This window comes from Numenius arquata, chromosome 5, assembly GCF_964106895.1.
Source record: "Numenius arquata chromosome 5, bNumArq3.hap1.1, whole genome shotgun sequence".
NCBI classification, from domain to species: domain Eukaryota; kingdom Metazoa; phylum Chordata; class Aves; order Charadriiformes; family Scolopacidae; genus Numenius; species Numenius arquata.
The window spans coordinates 63,277,451-63,296,392 of NC_133580.1; the positions used below are offsets into that span (position 1 = coordinate 63,277,451).

At 39.1% G+C, this 18,942-nt stretch overlaps 1 protein-coding gene across 5 annotated transcripts in view; it reads left to right on the top strand.

Annotated features, from left to right (window-relative positions):
- The window catches only part of SLIT2 (slit guidance ligand 2), a 257,533-nt gene extending 254,182 nt beyond the window's left edge, over positions 1–3,351 (top strand). For all 5 annotated transcript variants that reach the window (XM_074147922.1, XM_074147924.1, XM_074147926.1 and 2 more), the window contains 2 exons: positions 1,639–1,850; positions 2,958–3,351. In XM_074147922.1, coding sequence (XP_074004023.1) covers positions 1,639–1,850; positions 2,958–3,199 — 454 coding nt within the window. In that variant the 3' untranslated portion in view covers positions 3,200–3,351. The remainder of the gene's footprint in view (positions 1–1,638; positions 1,851–2,957) is intronic.
- The last annotated feature ends 15,591 nt before the right edge of the window (positions 3,352–18,942 follow it).

Sequence of the window (18,942 nt, forward strand, 5' to 3'; positions counted from 1 at the left end):
AGTACAACATTCCAGATTTGTCACTGTGATCTCCATTTCGAAAATGTAGGGAATCTTTTAGAGATGCCTGCACACATGAAATGGCTTAATGCTTAGATTTATTTTACCTAAATCTAGGTGCTTGAGTGAGGAACATAGTGACTGAAGTTTCCTCTATAGTCAGTAAAGGAATAAACACATTTCTAAAGAGTAAATTAGACATCAAGTGGTCTAATCACCCTCTGGATAGGCTCATTTTTCTCCCTGACTGTGTGAGGAGCTTATGGCAATTATACATCTAACTCGGGTGCCTGACATAGGTACCTAAAATTAGACAAGATGAAACTGTGCTCGAGAGTTTGCACTTAGCTTGATGTTCCTTTCAGTACAGTCTGAAGATGAAATTTAGGTTATCAAAAACAGGTGGGAGCAAAAGTATGAGAGTTGGCATTTGCTAAGATTTAATTGTCTTCTAAGTCAAGCAGAACTTCACCAAAGATCCTGACGCAGATTGCTTTGATATCTAAAACAGCCTGTATAGAATATGACACGATGTCAGTGTCACCTGAGTAACTTCATACATCAGATGTCCTAAAAGCGTTTGTTTTGTAAGTGGTGAAACGATCAAATGCTAAACATAGTGAAAACTAAACAAAAGGTATCTGCTTTCTGATACTGTCTAGGCCTTCGATTTTGAGTTCCTTAATCTAACAGTCTTGGAATATCAGACTTCAACCACAGAAACAATTTGGAATTTTTTAGGGAACACAGTCTTCAGCTTGCACCTAGGAACAGGTCATTAAACATCCTCCTTTCGGGAAGCACCATCTCTCTCTCAAGAGAAGTAAGACCACTATGTGCTCCCGTTCTGTACATCAGAACTTAGCAGATGAGTTAATCACAGCCTTTTTTATCGAACAGGAAGATTTGAGCCTGCCGCAAATGTTTACCAAAGCTCAAGCGAGACAGTAGCCAGTTTAATCACTTGGGTGAGACTTGAATATAGGCAACCTCCCCTAGTGTGACTTTCTGCACGAGTGCTAGAATGAGTGCTGTTGGCTTTCCGTGAAGACCTGCCTCATGCCCTGTATGACCACGCCACTGGCAGTTGGCAATGCAGACTAATGTATTTGATGGGGGAGCAGCTTTGAAACAGCCATTGCTGAGTCAGAAACATTGCAGTTAGGAAGTGCCTGAGCTGTCTTTGTGCTGGGAGCCCCGTATTTCATGAGTGACAATATTTTAAAAAAAAAAACAACTGACACAAGAAAACAGAATTTCAGGTGAGTACCCTTTTCTTAATTCTAGTGGATTACATTCGGGCTTGATTTTGCTGTGTTCTTCTCAAAAGCATGCTGAAAATTTAGGTAGGCAGGAAATGTTGGTGTTAATAACTGTGGCCTGTAAAAGTCTTCCATAACACATCTACAGTGGCGGTTTTCTGGTGAGACAGAGTTCTGTACTGCAGCCTCTTCTGTGTAAACCTGCATACCAATTAGAAACCACTTCACTGCATCTCACTGAAAAAAAAAAAAAAGTCCATTAGAAACAAAAGCAATTTCTTCTGAGTACGGTCCAAAGTATTTTTAGTTAATGTTGCTTAGCCTGAACTTTGATGAATAATTTATTTTTATTCTCTTGGGCTTGTTTCCCCTGTAGATGTGTGCATGGTACCTGCTTGCCGATCAATGCGTTTTCATACAGTTGTAAATGCCTGCAGGGACATGGGGGAGTCCTCTGCGATGAAGAGGAAATGCTGTTTAACCCCTGCCAATCCGTCAGGTGTAAACATGGCAAATGCAGGCTTTCAGGACTTGGGAAACCATATTGCGAATGCAGCAGCGGATACACGGGGGACAACTGTGATAAAGGTAAAAAAAAAAAAAAAAAAATTTAAAAATCACGGTGTTGTTTTGCTCTTAGAAAACAGGTTTTTTTCTTAAAACATGAACAGCCAAAAGCATTTTCAACTTTTTTTTTCCCCACAATACACACACATTTGTTGCTTTTTTTTTTTTTTTCACCAATAGAATTCATCGCGGTGAGAGAAAAATCAAACTTTTCCCATGAATTTGTTTACATTTTGAGGATTTTTTCATCAAATGTTTTGCTGTGAAAACATTTCTCTTTTTTGCCTTTATTCAGAACCACATTTTTACTATATTGAACTATTACCTTTTACCTGCTGTATCTTTCTGTATTTATTGTTTCTCTGCCTTCTGCAACTGAGAAGCCAAATCCAATGATTCTGCTCCTAGTTTTATCACAAACTCTACTTTTGACCTCTCAGCTTCAACTGATTTATCACAGCGAATTATGCAGGTGAGACGGATGAAAACAGGATGACTTTTCCCCCTACCTTTTTCTTTTTCCTTTGTCTATCAAAGCTCTCCCTCTCCCTCTCCTTCCCTTACCCCAGATGGCATTTATTTTGCATTGTATATAGACGTGAATAGAATAGAAGAATATGGTTGTAGAACTTTTAACAGATGTCTCATTTTTAGCTGCTTTTATACCTCAGTAATTTATGAAGTTAGTGGAATGTAACTTGTATTAAATAACAGTTTGAATAATATTAAACTCCAGGTCTAATAAATTAAATTGCATGCTCTCTGAAACATTTCCCTATGGTAAATAGAACCAGCTGCAAGCAATGTAGGAACAGAAGATGTGTATTTTTATAAAAGAGGAAAAGATTTAAGCTTCCAATTTTCTTGTCATTGTAATAGCTTTGTATTTATGGTTTACATATACATAATATAAACTTTGCTGAAAATAGGAGGCATAGGAAATAAAACTCAGCATTAATCAAATTACGTTTGGTAGAACCACTAGTTTCCAATATGCAGGCTGAGTCAAACTTTAAAATATCCATCCCAACTGCAATTAGAAACACAGCATCTTCCCTAGCGACGTCAACCATTCTTTGACCTGCGTCTCAAAAGCCTCTCTCTCATTTTAAATGTTGTTTTCTACAGAAATCTCTTGTCGAGGGGAACGAATCCGAGATTACTACCAAAAGCAGCAAGGGTATGCTGCATGCCAGACGACCAAGAAGGTATCGAGACTAGAATGTAAAGGAGGATGTTCAACCGGGCAGTGCTGTGGACCACTGAGGAGCAAGAGACGGAAATACTCTTTTGAATGCACTGACGGGTCGTCATTTGTGGACGAGGTTGAAAAAGTGGTGAAGTGTGGCTGTACAAATTGTCCCTCCTAAAGTGTCCCTGTCACACTTGTCTTTTGAAAATGTTGTATACTTATTGACCGTGTCGGACTAATTAAAGCTTCATAGTGGAAATATTTGAAATATATTGTAAAATACAGAACAGACTTATTTTTATTATGAGAATAAAGACTTTTTCTTCATTTGAAAAAAAGATTCAAGTGCTTGAACTGAGACTTCTCATAACCAAGAGGAGCTTTGAAGAAAAAAAAAAAAAAAAAAGACCTGGTAACATTGCAACAGAGATGGGAAACTTTAACTGCTTTTAACATGGATTCTTCTTTATAACATGCTGAAGATACACTGACACTATACACATGTGACTTTCAACTTAACAGCTCAGAGATGAAATATTGACCAGAACATGAGGCTTGCTTTTTCCACTTTCGTATATTTTATTGTCATGACAGACCATACAAATCACTTACCTATGGATGAGGAAGCATTATGAGTGAAAAGAATCAGATTATACAGAAGTAACAATTGTATGAAATACATTTTATCTTTTGGAATTATTAAGCATCTTGAGAAGATGGGGTCCCATTTAATGAATGGGAAACGGGAGATATGAGAATATACTATAATCCTGAAATCTCCTGATGATGTATACTTTTATGTCAGCATGTTAGCAAAAGAAGCATAAAAAAGTGTTTATCTGCCCTTTTCCAGTATTAATTTTTTGTAATATAAATGTTTGGGGGATGACAAAAATAGATTATTGATGGATAAATTAGTAATAATATGGATTTCTGTTTCTATGAGTTCTAAACAACTCTATACAGTATTTGGTTTCATTGAGAAATATTTATTGTATCAAAGTACATTGTACTTAACCCTTTTAGGCCATCCCTTTTACTGTTTTTCAATGCTTTAATATATATTAATTTATATTTGTCCCAGTATTTTTGTAATTTTTTTTATTTTTTTTTAAAAGGACTTAAAAATCAGGATTTTTTGCAATAGAACTAACGTAGCATGTCGTCTTGGGGTAAATGTTTTCAGTCTGGTTTTTCCTCCCCTTCCCCTTCCTTTTTTCTTTTCCTTAGAATCTGACCACTTGGTGTCACTGAATCTGAAAGTGATGACAATCTGCAGTTTTCACATACAGCAGATATTCAGGACACCTTCCAAGAACCTGTAATGTATGACAGAAAATGTCTTTACAGTAGGTGGCAATTGTAGACAAGTTAATTTTCCCTATATACAGTACTTACAGAAAATAAGATGGCGTGTAGAAAATGACATTAGAAGGTAGATCTTTATAAATTAATATTCCCATGGAGCTCTTTACCTTTTTTATAAAAAAGAAAAAAAAAGGCTGTGCTATCAAGAACTGTGACTTTCCCCAAATAATAAAACTACTTTACTGCCCTAATGTTCCCCATGTTAACATGTTGCTGCTAAATTATAATGTAGAATTGGTAATCAATAGTGGGTTGTGTTCTTCTTTCAGTAAAACCCAGGGTACCCTGTAAAAATGCAGATGTTTTTCAATTTTATTTTATTATTTTTTTTACAAAAAAGTTAGATGTACATGTGTAATGCAGTGTGCTTTGTCTTATTTGGACTGATATCAGTAATGCTACTGATGTTTGTAAATTAAACAGATATTTACTTCATTAACAGCTTTTATTTGTATTCTTCTGAGAAGTTTAAATTGTCTAACAGCCTTTAATTAAACATCTGTAGTTGCAGAGAGTATTTGGTAAAAAACAGAATAAAATCCAACCCTAGATCTAGTGTATTCATTGCTGAAAATCTGAAGGAGGAATTAACTGGGGCTTATTGCACCTACAGGCAGTGACATCGGGAAATGTCAGCTCATTACGAACACAGCTGAACTCATACCAAAATTAACAAAAGACCTATACATAAAGTACACTGCATGAAGAGGCAAATTGAGTCTATCCTAATATTTTAATGGTTACACAAATGGCAATTTGACAGTTGTTTTAGCAAGTAATTGGATTCTTCAGAGGGATTCATTTTCACTAATCTTACACTAAGCATTTTAAATTTAAGCGATTGGATGGGATGATACTTAACCAGGTTTCTCTTCTGTAATATAATTTTTACAGATACTTCTGTATTTATTTTACTAGTGTACTGTAGAATTTGTCTAAATATCCATTGAAACAGCCTTTGACATGAGGCCTTCTTTGCAGTTTCTATGACTTCTAAAATAGTCTTCTGTAAATAGGGGTAGCTTTGAGGAAAGAGAAGCCACTTTTGCACAATGGTACTTTTATAGCATCCTTGGATAAACAGTACTATTTTTTTGGTGTACGATCAAAATCCCTGGTAGCAGGTATCTGGTGTTGGGCTGCTTTCTGTCCTCATGCTGACAGAGAAAGAGGAACTTTGCACTGGTTTTCAAGCAATGCTAGCGGCTGCTGGTGGTCCTGAGGCCATCAAAACAGGGTCTTTTTCTGTGGCCTCTAAGCAGATACAAACAAAAAGTTAAGAATTAGGGGAAAACAAAACAAAAACAAAAACAAATAATAATTTAAAAGAAAAAAACAAACAACTTTGGCACCTACCCCTCTGGAGGAATATAAGGCAGCTACATCAATGAGTGAGTGACTCACCTCAGAAACCTCAGCAGCCCTCTCTTCTCACCACTGCAAGTCCTTAAGCACCTACAAGGTCCAGCACAAGAGATAACTTTATCAGTGGGATGGGTCACCCGGAAATCTTTCTCATGCCTAAATCAAGTTTCCTGTAATCTTGCTATAATAGGCTGCCTTGTAGCTGTGTTCCCCAAAAGGGAAGTGGGGGTCTGAGGGAACTGTAGCTGTAGACACAGCTAACACAGTGGAGAATTTAGTTGGGTACAGAACATTCCAGACACATTGGTTTTCATTGAAAAACAGAAGTTATGCAGCTTTTAACACAGCGCTCAAGGATTAGCTTTCTCTCCTAGGGTCTGCTGCTTGCTGTAGGAATCACTCTCACACAGTCTGCTTTTTAATAGATTGAATAAACTGCATAAACAGCATCAGGTCTGAAGGCTACGACTCAGTACAGTGACCGATTTCCTCACATGGAGTTAACGCTGCATATAATTCAAATTCTTTCTTCATTAGAAACCGAGAAAACTGAAACTTACAGATTCCATCATTTTCTGCCAGTATTCTTAAAAGCTATAAAAGAGAAAGCACATGAATACTGCTTAATTTGTACTGGCTCACGCAAAGCTCCTACTGTCATCTCACAGATGATAAAAATGTGAAAGAGCATGGAAAAAAGAGCATTCTTCTTGAATGAAACAGTAACAAAAGCCATTGCTTTTTTTTGTGTGTGTTTTGTTTTTTGTTTAACATTGAAAGTCAGTTCAGAACAGGAACTATCACACATGGAACCAGATTCTGCAGCCTGTATTAAAGTTTCTGGGGAAGATGGATATGTGAGTGATACAAATACTGTTTTAAGCAAACCAAGAGTTTGAGAGAGACAGTTTATTTTCTAAGCTCTACGGAAATAACAATTTTGCCTTGTATTCAGAAGACTTTTTGTTGCCATACAGGGGCACCATGAAGCTTAGTATGACAAGAATCACTGTAATACGATGATGCTCTGTGTAGGTGCCACAGTCAATATGATTTTCATATGATTTTATGAAGGCGTTTGCCCGGAAAGACCCAAATGCAGAGTTTTTTGTAGATAACAATGAACCTGGCAGACCTTGTGATCCACAGAGTACTTGCAGGGGCAGTAGCAAGGCAACAGAGAAAGTGGATGTCACCACGTTTCTTTTGGTGAGATGAGTGATGATTGAGAGATGAGGGGGAGAGTGGTACATTTTGGAAAGGAGCTTGTTGTTGAGAAGAAAATGCCCAGAAGTTTTGGGAAAGCATCAAGAATGTTGGATGGAGGCTGTTTGCATTGAAGCTCTGGGTTTGGGGAGCTTTATCTGTTACTGATGAAACTGATGTATTTAAAAGAAATCTCTGAGAAAATGCACAGTAGATCTTTCTGTCTTGAGTTAGACCTACTGTCTGAGGAAAATTTTATCTTTTCGAAGCTATTCAAAATCCCATCTTTTGGTTCCTCTTCTTCTCCTTTAGAAGCGAGTGTTATTCTCGCAGCAGCGGATTAGGCATGCAAGTGTCTGTGCTTCAGCCATCCCACCTTACAGTGGAGAGCCTGGCACATAATTTCAGTTCCCATAAAGTGCAATTCCCCAGCTGAGCCATTCAGGATTCTTGGCTTTTAGACGAAATATTTATACACTGAGCTGGTATCTCCAATCTATTTAAGATTCCTGGAGTGGAAATCAGAAAAATCGTTGGTAGTTGTGACTACGTAGGGGTTGTCAGGAGTAAAGTAAAACTGAAGTGTTTGCCTGCATGCCTGGAGAGCCTACCGTTTTACTGTGTTCTTTATGTATGGTGTTCCTGGCAGAGCGGGAAGTCGCGGTCCTCATCCTTTCAGAAACGGCTGAGAGCAGAGGGATTTTGTGTCCTTTTGCAAATAGCCTAGGCTGGAAATCATAGGCCTCCTTGGCCCTCAGCCAGGTTAAACTGTGTATTTATACCTTAACATCAACCATCATCTTGGACACCAACAGCTCCTGATGTTAAGAAAGTGAATAAATCTTGCTCTGAGTTTAATAAAACACAGATGGGAAAAGCAAACCAAAGGGAGAGTTAACAGCTCTATTCACTAGTCTCCTGGGCTCCATGTGATTAAATCAGAGTTGGAGGGTATGTTCCTGCTGCTGCTGTTCTGGCCAGTGTCCGTAGGGGTGATGGCCAGCAAAGGAGAAGTATTCTGTCAGTGCTGCGTGTCATTTGTCAAGCTGAGAAAAAACAGTCATCTCTGAACAGCAAGACTTCTGGCTGTCCACAGTCCCAGCAAACACGCTCCAGCTCTACAGCGTGACACCCATGCTGCAGGAATTTTGCTCAGCCATGGGAACAGACTTTAAAACTGCCTCCCAGATCCACAGCTTAATTTCCAAATGTTGATCTTAGTAATGCTTTCTGGTCTTTACAACTCCGGCCTTTCATTTCATTCCATCTCAGAGGTAAAATCCTTTAGTTCTAAACATGGAGCCGCAGTACTCTCAGTTTCTGCCCAATGCTACATACAGGACATGAAGACTTGTTTTTTGTTCCTTTTTAGGTATTTGTTAACGTTTGCAGCATGATCAGAAGACCTGCCTTAAAGAAAGAGAGACAGGTTACACATCCAGCTACAGAGATCAGACATTTTCATGTCCTTATAATTCAGAAAATGTTACATTACCTCCTGTGGAACAGCCTGACATACATAGATTACCATAAACTTACATATTTTATGGATTTATAGACACAGGCCAGGAGAATTGTTATCCATTTTTGTCTGCTAGAACTTTTTAAATTCCTTTTAGGATGCTTCCCATATCACAAGAAACAAGTAAAGATAGAATTAATGTGCCTGGGTTGCTGATGCTGTCATTAAAGTTCCTTAAAAAGATCCAGTAGCCTTTTTCCAGGACATTTTTCTTCTTTCTCCTAGTTTTTCACATTCTGGGCTTCGGTCTGTTGTTTCTGTATGATGGCCCATTTGTCCACTTTGGTTAATGTCCAGGACAGATTTAATCCTTCTAAAGAAAGGGGAAGGATACCTTTTTTTTTTTTTTCCTGCAGCTGTGCCTAAAATCTCTCACAGCACATCTTTAGATGTATGTTTTCTTTCAAAGTCCTCTGAGAATAGGTTAACTTGAGCTGTTTTTACTGCAAACTTGTTTTTTTGCTTCTGATTAGCTTTATTTATTTAATCACGTTTCTGTGTTTCTGCTATGGTAACAGCAATAAGAGGGGTACCAGCTGACCTGTGCTTCAGAAGTTCCTTGCTGTTTTTAAATAGTTTGTTTAAAGAGTATGAAGTTTGCCTGTTTTCTCTCCTTTTGTATCTTTATTATTATTATTAGATCTCTTTCCCTATCAGTTCACCCATTTTTGAGCAGTTTTATGATTATTCTGTAGGGGAAAGGTAAGGACACAAGCCAATGTCAACAGTAAGTAAAAGTGACCACAGAAAACACAGACATCTACCAGAAAAAAATGTTTCTAAACTCTCAGAAAAATCAGAAGTAATTATTCATTATTGTTGCCGCCTTTTTTGCTGAACAAACTTTTACAGTACCAGTGAACAAAGCTATTAAGCCAAGTACACGCCTAGAAATAATTAATGCAGTGTGTTCAGGGCTAGAGGAGGAAGAAAAAGGGGCCTAAGAGTTACCTAATTCTTGTACGCCTTTTGTGGAGAGTAAGGTTTGGGCATGTTTCTGTTATCTGAATATCCACAGTAGGACCATGTGGCACTTCATAGACTCCACTGCAAAAAAAGTTTCACCGTTATCCTAAATTTAAGAAAAAAAAACCAAACCAAAATACTAACGAGAAACTTTGCAAAGCAGCTTCAAAATGAGAAGCAAAAGGTTTGTTGACTCCCACTTGATCAAAACAGTGCCCATCATCCCCTATCGCAAACCACAGACCAGCCTTTGGCATTCATCCCCAGCTTCCCTCCGACTCCAGGCACTCCAGACACCACTCGCTTCCCCCCTCCCTTCCCACCCACCCGGCTCCGGACCTGGCTGTGCCTACCATTCCCACAGCCCTCCCAGATGAGACACTTCTTCCTTCCCTTCTCAGTGAGTCACCGCAATCACCTTCCTGCCTGTGCACCCACTCAGATAAGTGGGGGCATCTGGTGGGAGCAAAACACTGTGCTGGTGATGGAAAGAACGCTCTGCGGCTAATTAACGTTTAAGCGTTTAAAAATCAGGTATTACTTATTAAACCGTTACAGCAAAGCTGTTGGAGCAATCAGCAGGAATGGTGACTGACAAAATCTTTAAGTAATAAAGCCCCCAATCTGTGTGTGCCGTGGAGAATGAGGCCTCTTCATTTCCACTCTGAAAAGTGCGCGTAGCTCCGGGTTAATTGAAAGGAAGGTTAAAGAGACCTCGCCCTAACTGCAAATCTGCTCAGCAATCACATTCAAAAGCTACAAGCAAACAAAAAGTATGCCCAAACCAATTTTTGTTTGTTTGTTTTGTTTTAACTAAGACAACAAAGAATAAACAATCAAAAAGGTGAGGTACGAATGCCTGGGAAATAAGGATGATAAAAAGGAACGAGCTCTGGCTATCTCAAATTGCTAGGCAGTGAGCATACAAGGGAATTAACTGCTGCAATTGCTCACGGGTAATAGATACAGCCATATATTCTCAGAATTTTGTAGAAAGGACACTTACAGCCCAGAAAGTAGTGACCAGCCACAGAAGTCATCCTACTGTTGCCTCATGCTGACATGAAAGAACTGTTGGGGAATAACTCCCTTTGGCAGAAGTGACCACAGTCCATTCGAATGTCACATAGTAATGAACAGGCTTGTAAAATGCAGAAAAACAGCAGTATTAGCCCATAGAGAAGAAAATATTGTAGATTTAAGACATCTAGGGCCAGATTCAGTGTAGGCTCAAGCTGCTTCATGCTGTTTCAGTGATGCAAAGCAGCTGTAAACCCAACTCAGCTGGCCTGGAGCCACCGCAGCTTCTATCTGCTAGAAAAGGGAGTTAATGGTTTCAGGGCAGCAAACCTGGGTTTGGAAGTGTGGTCCGTCCTCCAGCTTGTTGGCTAAAGGAGCCATCATTTGTGTTATTTTGGAAAACCCTTTGTGCCCCTCTCTCTTGGCTGTGCCCCTCGCTCTTCTCCATATAAGCCGTGCCGAGGATCTGTGGGAAAGGAGCTGGCTTTTCAGCGCTGCTCTCCAAACTCCAGAGGAGCAAAGAGAATTGGCAATTCCTCTTCAGCAACGGCAGTCAAAAATGAAAGGCAGGAGGTCTTTAACCAAGAAAACAAAATGAAGTGAGTATCATTGTAGTAAAACTGCTTCTAGTGAAGTCATTCCTTTAATACTCACTTTTAAAGACTCACTTAATTGTGGCTCCATAGGAAAGCATTATGGAAAACAGATTCTTCTTGTAAAATCTTTTCTTTAGCGTGTGTATGTATATACACAATATACAGGGTAGAAAGTACATACTTTTTTGTTGTTTATTTTTCAGGATGTGAACTTATTTATGCTTCTTGGTTCCCCTGAGCAGCTCTGAACAACAGCAGGTATGATTAAGAATTCAAGGTAGCCGGCAGCGAGGCAGTTTGACCTAATCTATCTTGACTTTGCACTCTATGCATTTAACGGCAGCGTTTCTGCGTGGAACACACTGTAGTTCACTGGGGTACAGCATATCTATTTTAGTCACACGCAGGCACTGAAATAGCTGTGTGCACATGGAGATCACATCTTTTTTCTTTTTTTTTTTCCTTTGTTTTTACCCAAATTAGGGGATCAAAGCCATGTAAAACCTTTTGTAATGAAACTTGAAGCCACATGTAATGAAACCAGATAGTTTTTCCTTTCTGATCTAAAGTCTTTCCTGTTTTCAGGCATTACTATAAACCTACATCTTGGTCCAGTCTGTAACTTGGTCCAGCTTGGATTAGATTTGCAAACAGTTTGATGAATCTGGGATGATTTATAGCTTGAGGTAGAAAGAAAACAAACAACAGAATTTAAAGTTTGGCCTGCTTTAGGCTGAAAATCAAGCGTAACCTCCTACTGACTCTTTTTGGATTTTTTGTGTCTTTTCAAATCCCAAAAGGAAAGCACCCCACTAAATCTGAAGTCCTGCACGAAAAATATAATGCCGTGGTAAATGTAAAAGTAAGTTTCACAAATATCCTTTCCTTTCCTGGGAAATTTCCACTTAGACTTAAACGAGGATTTTGTACTGAGGGAGATTAAGGAAAATATTTCTTCCTTAGTACCAAGAGCTGAATGTACTCTCCTTTGTTCAGAAGACAAGAAGTATATCTATCAAAGAGCACTTTATTCATGCCATCCACAAACTTGTTCATTCTCTTTTAATTCAGCTTAAAAGGAAGATGACAAACATCAGCAGGGAGCTGTTTAGCTAAAGGAAGTCTAACATTCAGGAAAATCAATACAGATTTGCAAAGAGAGCATGGCTTAAACTTAGCATGAAAATAATGTGAGTTATAGCAGCTCTAAGGGTTCCTATTTCCTACCTGCTTTTAAGTATAGAGAGTCTAGACACAATAAATGCCTTCAGAGAATAAGGGGATGTCTGTGAAGAATATCCTACGCCATCACTTCCCAAAGTGGATTCTTTCAAAAATGCTTCTTTACTGGTTTAAAGAAGTCCTTAGGGCCAGGTTTTTCTTCAGAAATCATGCTGGTTATCGGTATTTCCACCTTTTACCAGTGCACATGCACTAGGTGACTCTTATCTGGGCCAGGCCATCTTCGCTTTCAGCATCAGCAAGCAGAAGGAGAACAAGCCAATTCCACAAGAAACAGCTGTGCAAAATATGCCTTAAGCAAAATCCGAGCGAGCAGATGCTTTGCTCCATTGGACTGGTGTTGGTGACACCCTGTCCCGCTTCAGGGAGAAGCTCAAACAAGGAGCTGATTGAAGCTCTTCGTGCATTCCAGGGTATGGCCAGAAGGAATGGAGTATATATTTGGAGATACTATTATTTTCTAGTTATATGGGAATGAAGGTATCAACAATCACAGATTTTTGAGAATCGAATATTGAAGGTACCTCTGATTCTTGATAAAAAAAAAACATTTTGTGCACACAAATAAGATCGCAGAAATGTGGCCCTACAAGCCTGAAACCACAACTCTTTCTGTGATCAAAATTTAATTTCTGGACTAAAAGGATTTCAATCAGTATCACATTACAATACATTCAAAATTTAAATTATCTTCCTTATTTAAAGGCATCCTAAACAAGAGATCAGTGTTCATGTTCCAGCAGGTCATGTTTCCTGTTATTATCAATAGTGGGTACTCTCAAAGGACAGATGGACAGTTGAGGTTCAGCAACCTGCCCATGAAATCTATCCACACCTTGTGTAAGGTCAATCATGCACAAACCCATTTAGCCACCCTTTAAAATACACATGAATCCTTTAATTCAATCTAGATCAAAATGCTGTTTTCCTCTGTCTGAGGCACGAAAATGTATATAACGGATTCAGAAAAAATCCACATAATTATCCTGGTTGGATGTGAAGTTTCCTTCAATCTTTGATCTATAATGTAGTAATGTGTCAGCTCGACCAAAGTAGTTTTATGTGCAGGAAATAGGACAAGCTGAGTAGCTTCATGGTTAATTGATTAAAAGGTTCTAAAGAAGGTGCAAGATCAAAGAGCAACTTAATGGTTTTATGTTACTCTAGAGAACTGTTGGTCCACTTGTCTGACAAGACTGACCTTGGGCAATGAAGTAACAGGCAATTAAAAAAAAAAACCCTGCAAAACTAAAACACAGATCATATTTATCTAGTTCAGCATCCTTATTTCCTTTAGCAAGTAATAGGTGGCACACCCCAGTGCTCTAAGACAAGTTGCATTTTGTTAGCCTTTTATGCTACACAGTCTAAATATTGAGTACACAAAACGGACCGTGCCTATACTTGCCCTGAAGAGAGAAAAAAAATCACAGAAACTCAGAATCATGTTAAAAACCCATGAAAGCAAACAAATGTCAAACTATAGCTGAAGGACAGTTCCTGCAGAGTCCTTGGTCTGTGGAATCACTGAGCTCCCTTGGCCATCCTCACTGACATTGGGAGCTGGTGACACCTCGTAGCTTACCAGATTGGCTCATCTTGAGAAGCATATTAGGAAACGGGAGCTGCTCTAAAGTAATATAACTGCTTGCAATAAAGGGAAGAAAAAAAAATCGTTAATGCATTGACTCTTAAAGAAAAATTTAATAAGGTCATTCTCTAAATGACACTTTGAAACACCAATACTTTCTGGTTAGGCTGTCATCACTAGGCTATTCAAGACTCTCATGAGTACAGTTTGCTTTATGTCTTCTGAATATGAGTATTACACTTACACAGAGGTAAAAGAGAAATATTGGGAATATTAGGCAAAGGAAGGCAAGAACTGCACACAGTAATATTTCTGCACCGTGACCTGAATCCAAAATTGTTCTGAGTCCTGATCCAGTGTGGTATTTTGTACCCACAACCAGATGATAATATTTTGCTTTACTTGAACAATTAGGACAATCACTTAAGGCACCAACACTAATAAGACTGGAATTAGACTCAGCCTGGCACTTGATTCTACCAATAACTCAGTCTCCAGTGCTTCTGGAAAATGGTATTCCGGGTGCTTACAAGGGAGATGCAGCCTCCCCTCCACGCAGCAATCGCTTCACAAGTCAAATGCAGAGTTAAATTAAAAGAAAAGGAAAAAAAAAAAATCATATTTTTCCTGTTCTGTATTAATCCTGTTCACATCAAAACTAAGGTTTTATTACCTGTTTTTCATGTATTTTCTAATGCTTATTTAAATCCTCACCTCATTACTGTGAAGTAAGGCCCCTTCCTCAGGCAGTCCTGCTACTGTTTCCACCTTACAAAGAAAGGAACTCTTTCTTTAGGCATTTAACTTCACTCCAATATCATCAGGAGACCTTGGCCATGTGACAAGAGATATCACAAGATGCCCATCACTTAGACCAAAAATATGAAGGCATCGTTGAATCTGAAAACAACTTCCCTTGAAGGAAAGCCATTCTGTTAGAGGCCCCTAGCAAATGACTTGTGTGAGCTATCGCAAACAGAGATAGACGGTCTCAGAAAACGTCACAAGACAAGCAGCTTGGGAAGACTCCTCTCATCTGTCGATTATAAATTAATTAACACATCTGACCAATGTGTTAATGACACTGTAGTATGCTCTACCACTAATGTCTTCTATTTACACGAACATGACTTGCAGGTCAAGGATGTAAAAGTTCCCTGTTGGTCTATTTACTTAAAACAAACAAACAAACCCCTACTACTGCTCCTGCTGGCCTGCTTCGCTCCACAAAGAAGAATTCCCCACTTGAGCTGACCAGCTGACAACTCTGCTAAGGGTCTGATAAGCCGCCTTTCCTGGGTCACCACTGAGTGGGAACTTCTGAGCTGTGTAATGGGATTAGCTTTCCCACACCATTCCCGGAGAGCCCATTGTTGAAAGAGGAATAGTTTTATTCATGGCAACAAGTCAAACACAAACCCTTGGCAAGTCAAATTAAGAAAAAATAAACAAACAAATGGAGTTTTGGCAGAATCTGGGATGCCCTATTGGAAATTTCTTTGTAAACTGATGGAGAAGTTGACTGATCTGGAATGGACCACTGCATTTACAATGGAGCTAAAGAGTAACTCGTTAAAGTCTCCTCTTTTGTTTTGATAAAAGATCTTTCATTACCTGAAAGCCCTTTCCTTCACAAAAAAACAATCCCAACCCAGCAGCACATCTTTGGGATGAGGGGGAAAAATACTAACTGTTAGACTTTCTGGGGAGGAGTCTTGAATTAGTCATTTTATAGTTTCACAAGTACAAAAGCCAGGGAATTGTTTGTGATTTAAGGATATAATAATTTTCAATGCACAAATTCCCTTTATTGGAGTATAAATGGTGCCTTGAGGGCACATAAAAGCACTGAACTGGGCCTGGCAGAATCAGTTTTATTGTATTCTACTGTGCAGAAACAATTACTTCAGTACAAATTGTCATATGCCATTTTTCAGCCTGATCAAGTTCAGTCTCATGATTGTAATTTACTTTGTAGCTGAGAGGTATATCCAAATGTCTGTGGTTAATACTGTCTTGAACCTTTTATAATCTAAAGTTCTTCTCCTTTTGTTTTCCTCTAGCCATGAACATTTTTGTTCCCATGTAAAATTTTATAGTCATACTTCCAGTCTGAGCACTTTTCACAATTCTTTTCTAAATCTCAGTTCCATTCTCCAAAGGGCTGTGCTTCAGTGCTTAACAGTGCATCAAAGACCCACTGGAACTGGTACTTCCTATTTTGTTTTTCTAAATCTTTGGTAGACCTGATATGTTTCCAGTGTGTTGTTATCAACAGATTGTCACTGAGGATTTGATTGTCACCTCTGCTTTTTGGTGCTTCTCTTTTTCATAATGAACCTGTAGCCATATACATAGTTAAAATGCATGTGTATGTGCAGTTGGACCATAGGCTTCGTCAGCTTGGTGAACATCTCACAATTTAATTAGCAATTATGGTCTCTTCATGTATCACTTTTTTTTTGTTTATGCATCAACCAAGCACCTGGGGAAATAGTCAGGGCATCATGCAAAGTCTCACGAACTTCACAAACTAAGCACAACTGAGAAGCAGGGTGAATTGTGCTGGGGCAGGGTCACATTAATGCAGACTTACCACTGTTGGGATTAGCACAAAGCTCTCTGAAAGGAGTGCGTTATGCTGTGTAGACATATCAGCTCAACTGGAACTAATTTGGGAAAACCTCATCACCCCATAGTGTGATTTTTCTAAGTCTGAAATATCTCAGGGTCTTGCAAAAATAAGAATTTTCTCTTATTAAAATAACTATTGAACATGGAGATTGCAGAGAGGATTTCTCGTACCTACAGCCACTACACCAGGAACTGGAGCGATGTGGTGCTGAGCTGGAATTAACGAGCCCAGTCAGACCTTGATGAGAGATAATAAACTCTTATGGCTTCTTGCCGACTGTGTGGCACCACGCAGTTTTCTTGCCATCCTTTTCCTCATCATTTCAGGTCCAGGGGTGCAGCACTGGGTAGTTGCTGGCCTGAGTCCATAGGCTTATTAACCCCACAGCCCCTGCTCCGTGCGGCGTAGGCACACAGTGATTCTGGACCCATGATGGCCCTGGAAACTGTTTGTACCCGCTCTGTACTGAGTTTCGCAGACTCCAGATGAAGTCTAAGGTCCAACTTGGACACCAATGAGCACAGGCTCCCTGGCAGAGTTGATGCTCAAGACCCAGCTCCCAGGATTTGCTCCGTTTAGTGGTCCGGGAACAGCACCCCAGAAAATTGTATTTGTACCTGTAAAACTGAAGGGAGCAATAATATAATCAGATTTTTAAAAGCACACACATTGAAACTAGAATACTGAGATGTGTTTGGATCTAACTATCAGATTCAGCCAAAGAAATTTGTCTCACCAATAAAATACCTGGAGCTTGTCAAAGCCGTGGACCAATCTTTTTGTTTTTCCTTTCGACAAGGTCCAGTGCCCGAGAGTACTAAGAAATAGAATATTTGTGGTTGAGATGCGAAATGTTGTTGTAAGTAAAAGACCGGTTAAACAGCAGAAATCAAAGAGTAGGCTGAAATGGTCATTGACTCTTCAATTTAAAAACAAACTATTAAATAAATTCCTAATTACTACTGTCACTATTCAACGCCATATCATAAAACCAACTTCAAAGCCATATCATAAAACCAACTGAGTGCAAATTTGCATTTTGGTGGAGAAGGATGGTGTAAATAATATTATTATTGTTATTATTAATAATAGAAATATTTAGAGTCAAAGAAAGAATGTAAATGATGAAAACCCACTCATGCAGCACTCCTTGCCCTTGATGGATAATTAGTATTCAGCAAAAATCATGAAGCGTTAAAATACTTATTCAAACAAGAATGTAGCTAGTCAGAATAATCAAAACCAACAAACTAAACAAACAAAAAAACCCCGAACTGGTGACCTAACCTCCCCCGGCAACTCACTGCTTTTCTTCTCTACTTGGGGAGTGCAGGCAGTATTTGTCTTAACAGATACAGTCCTTTTGTGACTGTGCAAGGACACCAGTCTATCTAGTTCTGTTCATCCCCCATTCATTGCTTCACTTTCCACATGAATAACGCCACCATTTTAACTATTTGCTGAAGTTGTCTTTAGAACACTGTACCATTCTGCAAGACTGAATCTCACACTATAATTTAAGGAATCATTTTAGAACTACATTCCTGGTATATATGCTAAATGAAATGGATGGATGGACAGAACGGAATAATACTGCAGGACTGAGCCCATCCTGCTCTCAAGAATATGTTTTACCAGTATTTCCAGTGGGACACTGTGCTAACTAGATTGGGCTTGTAATGAAAATGGTGCCATTTTTCAGGTCTGTGGATGGGAATTTACACAAACAGTGGCTGATGGAAGCAGGTGAGAGGTGGGGCTGGAACAGGGAACAGAATGCAGTGGCCCGTCCGAAAATATTATCTATTTCCAGAGTAGCAAAAGATGTAAATAAGCAAAAGAAATAGCAAAGGAAGGAGGATAACAGGGGAAGACACCTTGGGGTCTTCTGTGTGTAGTAAAATTTCTGTATATAGTGTGAGCCATCTGAGAGTTATAAAGCACACTGTGGCCCAATAAATACAGACTGAACAGCTTTGCATTACTGATTAGGAAAACTGTCATAATTTAAACAAACTGTAATTTTACAGAATGTCTAGAACAGTTAAAACCTACAGAAGTTTGGGACTTTAGGAACAAAGAGATGGTACTGGGATTCTGAGAACTGACACCACATTTTTCATTATCCAGTCGAAAAAAATAACTGTGGGATGACATAAACTTCTCCTGCTCTTGCTGCAACCTTGAAAGAGCCTGAGCAGAACTATTAGAGAAGAAATAAAGCTAGCAGGTACCACATTCACAACCAACATAAAAAGGTGAGGGTGAGCCGCAAGACTCTTTGTCACAGGCTACCGTGAATACCAATAACCTCCCGAGGTTCAACAGGCGAAATCCACATGAGAGAAACCCATTGAAGGTTACTGAATATGCAGCAGTCATCCCTGGCTCGGGATGTTCCTGAATGGCA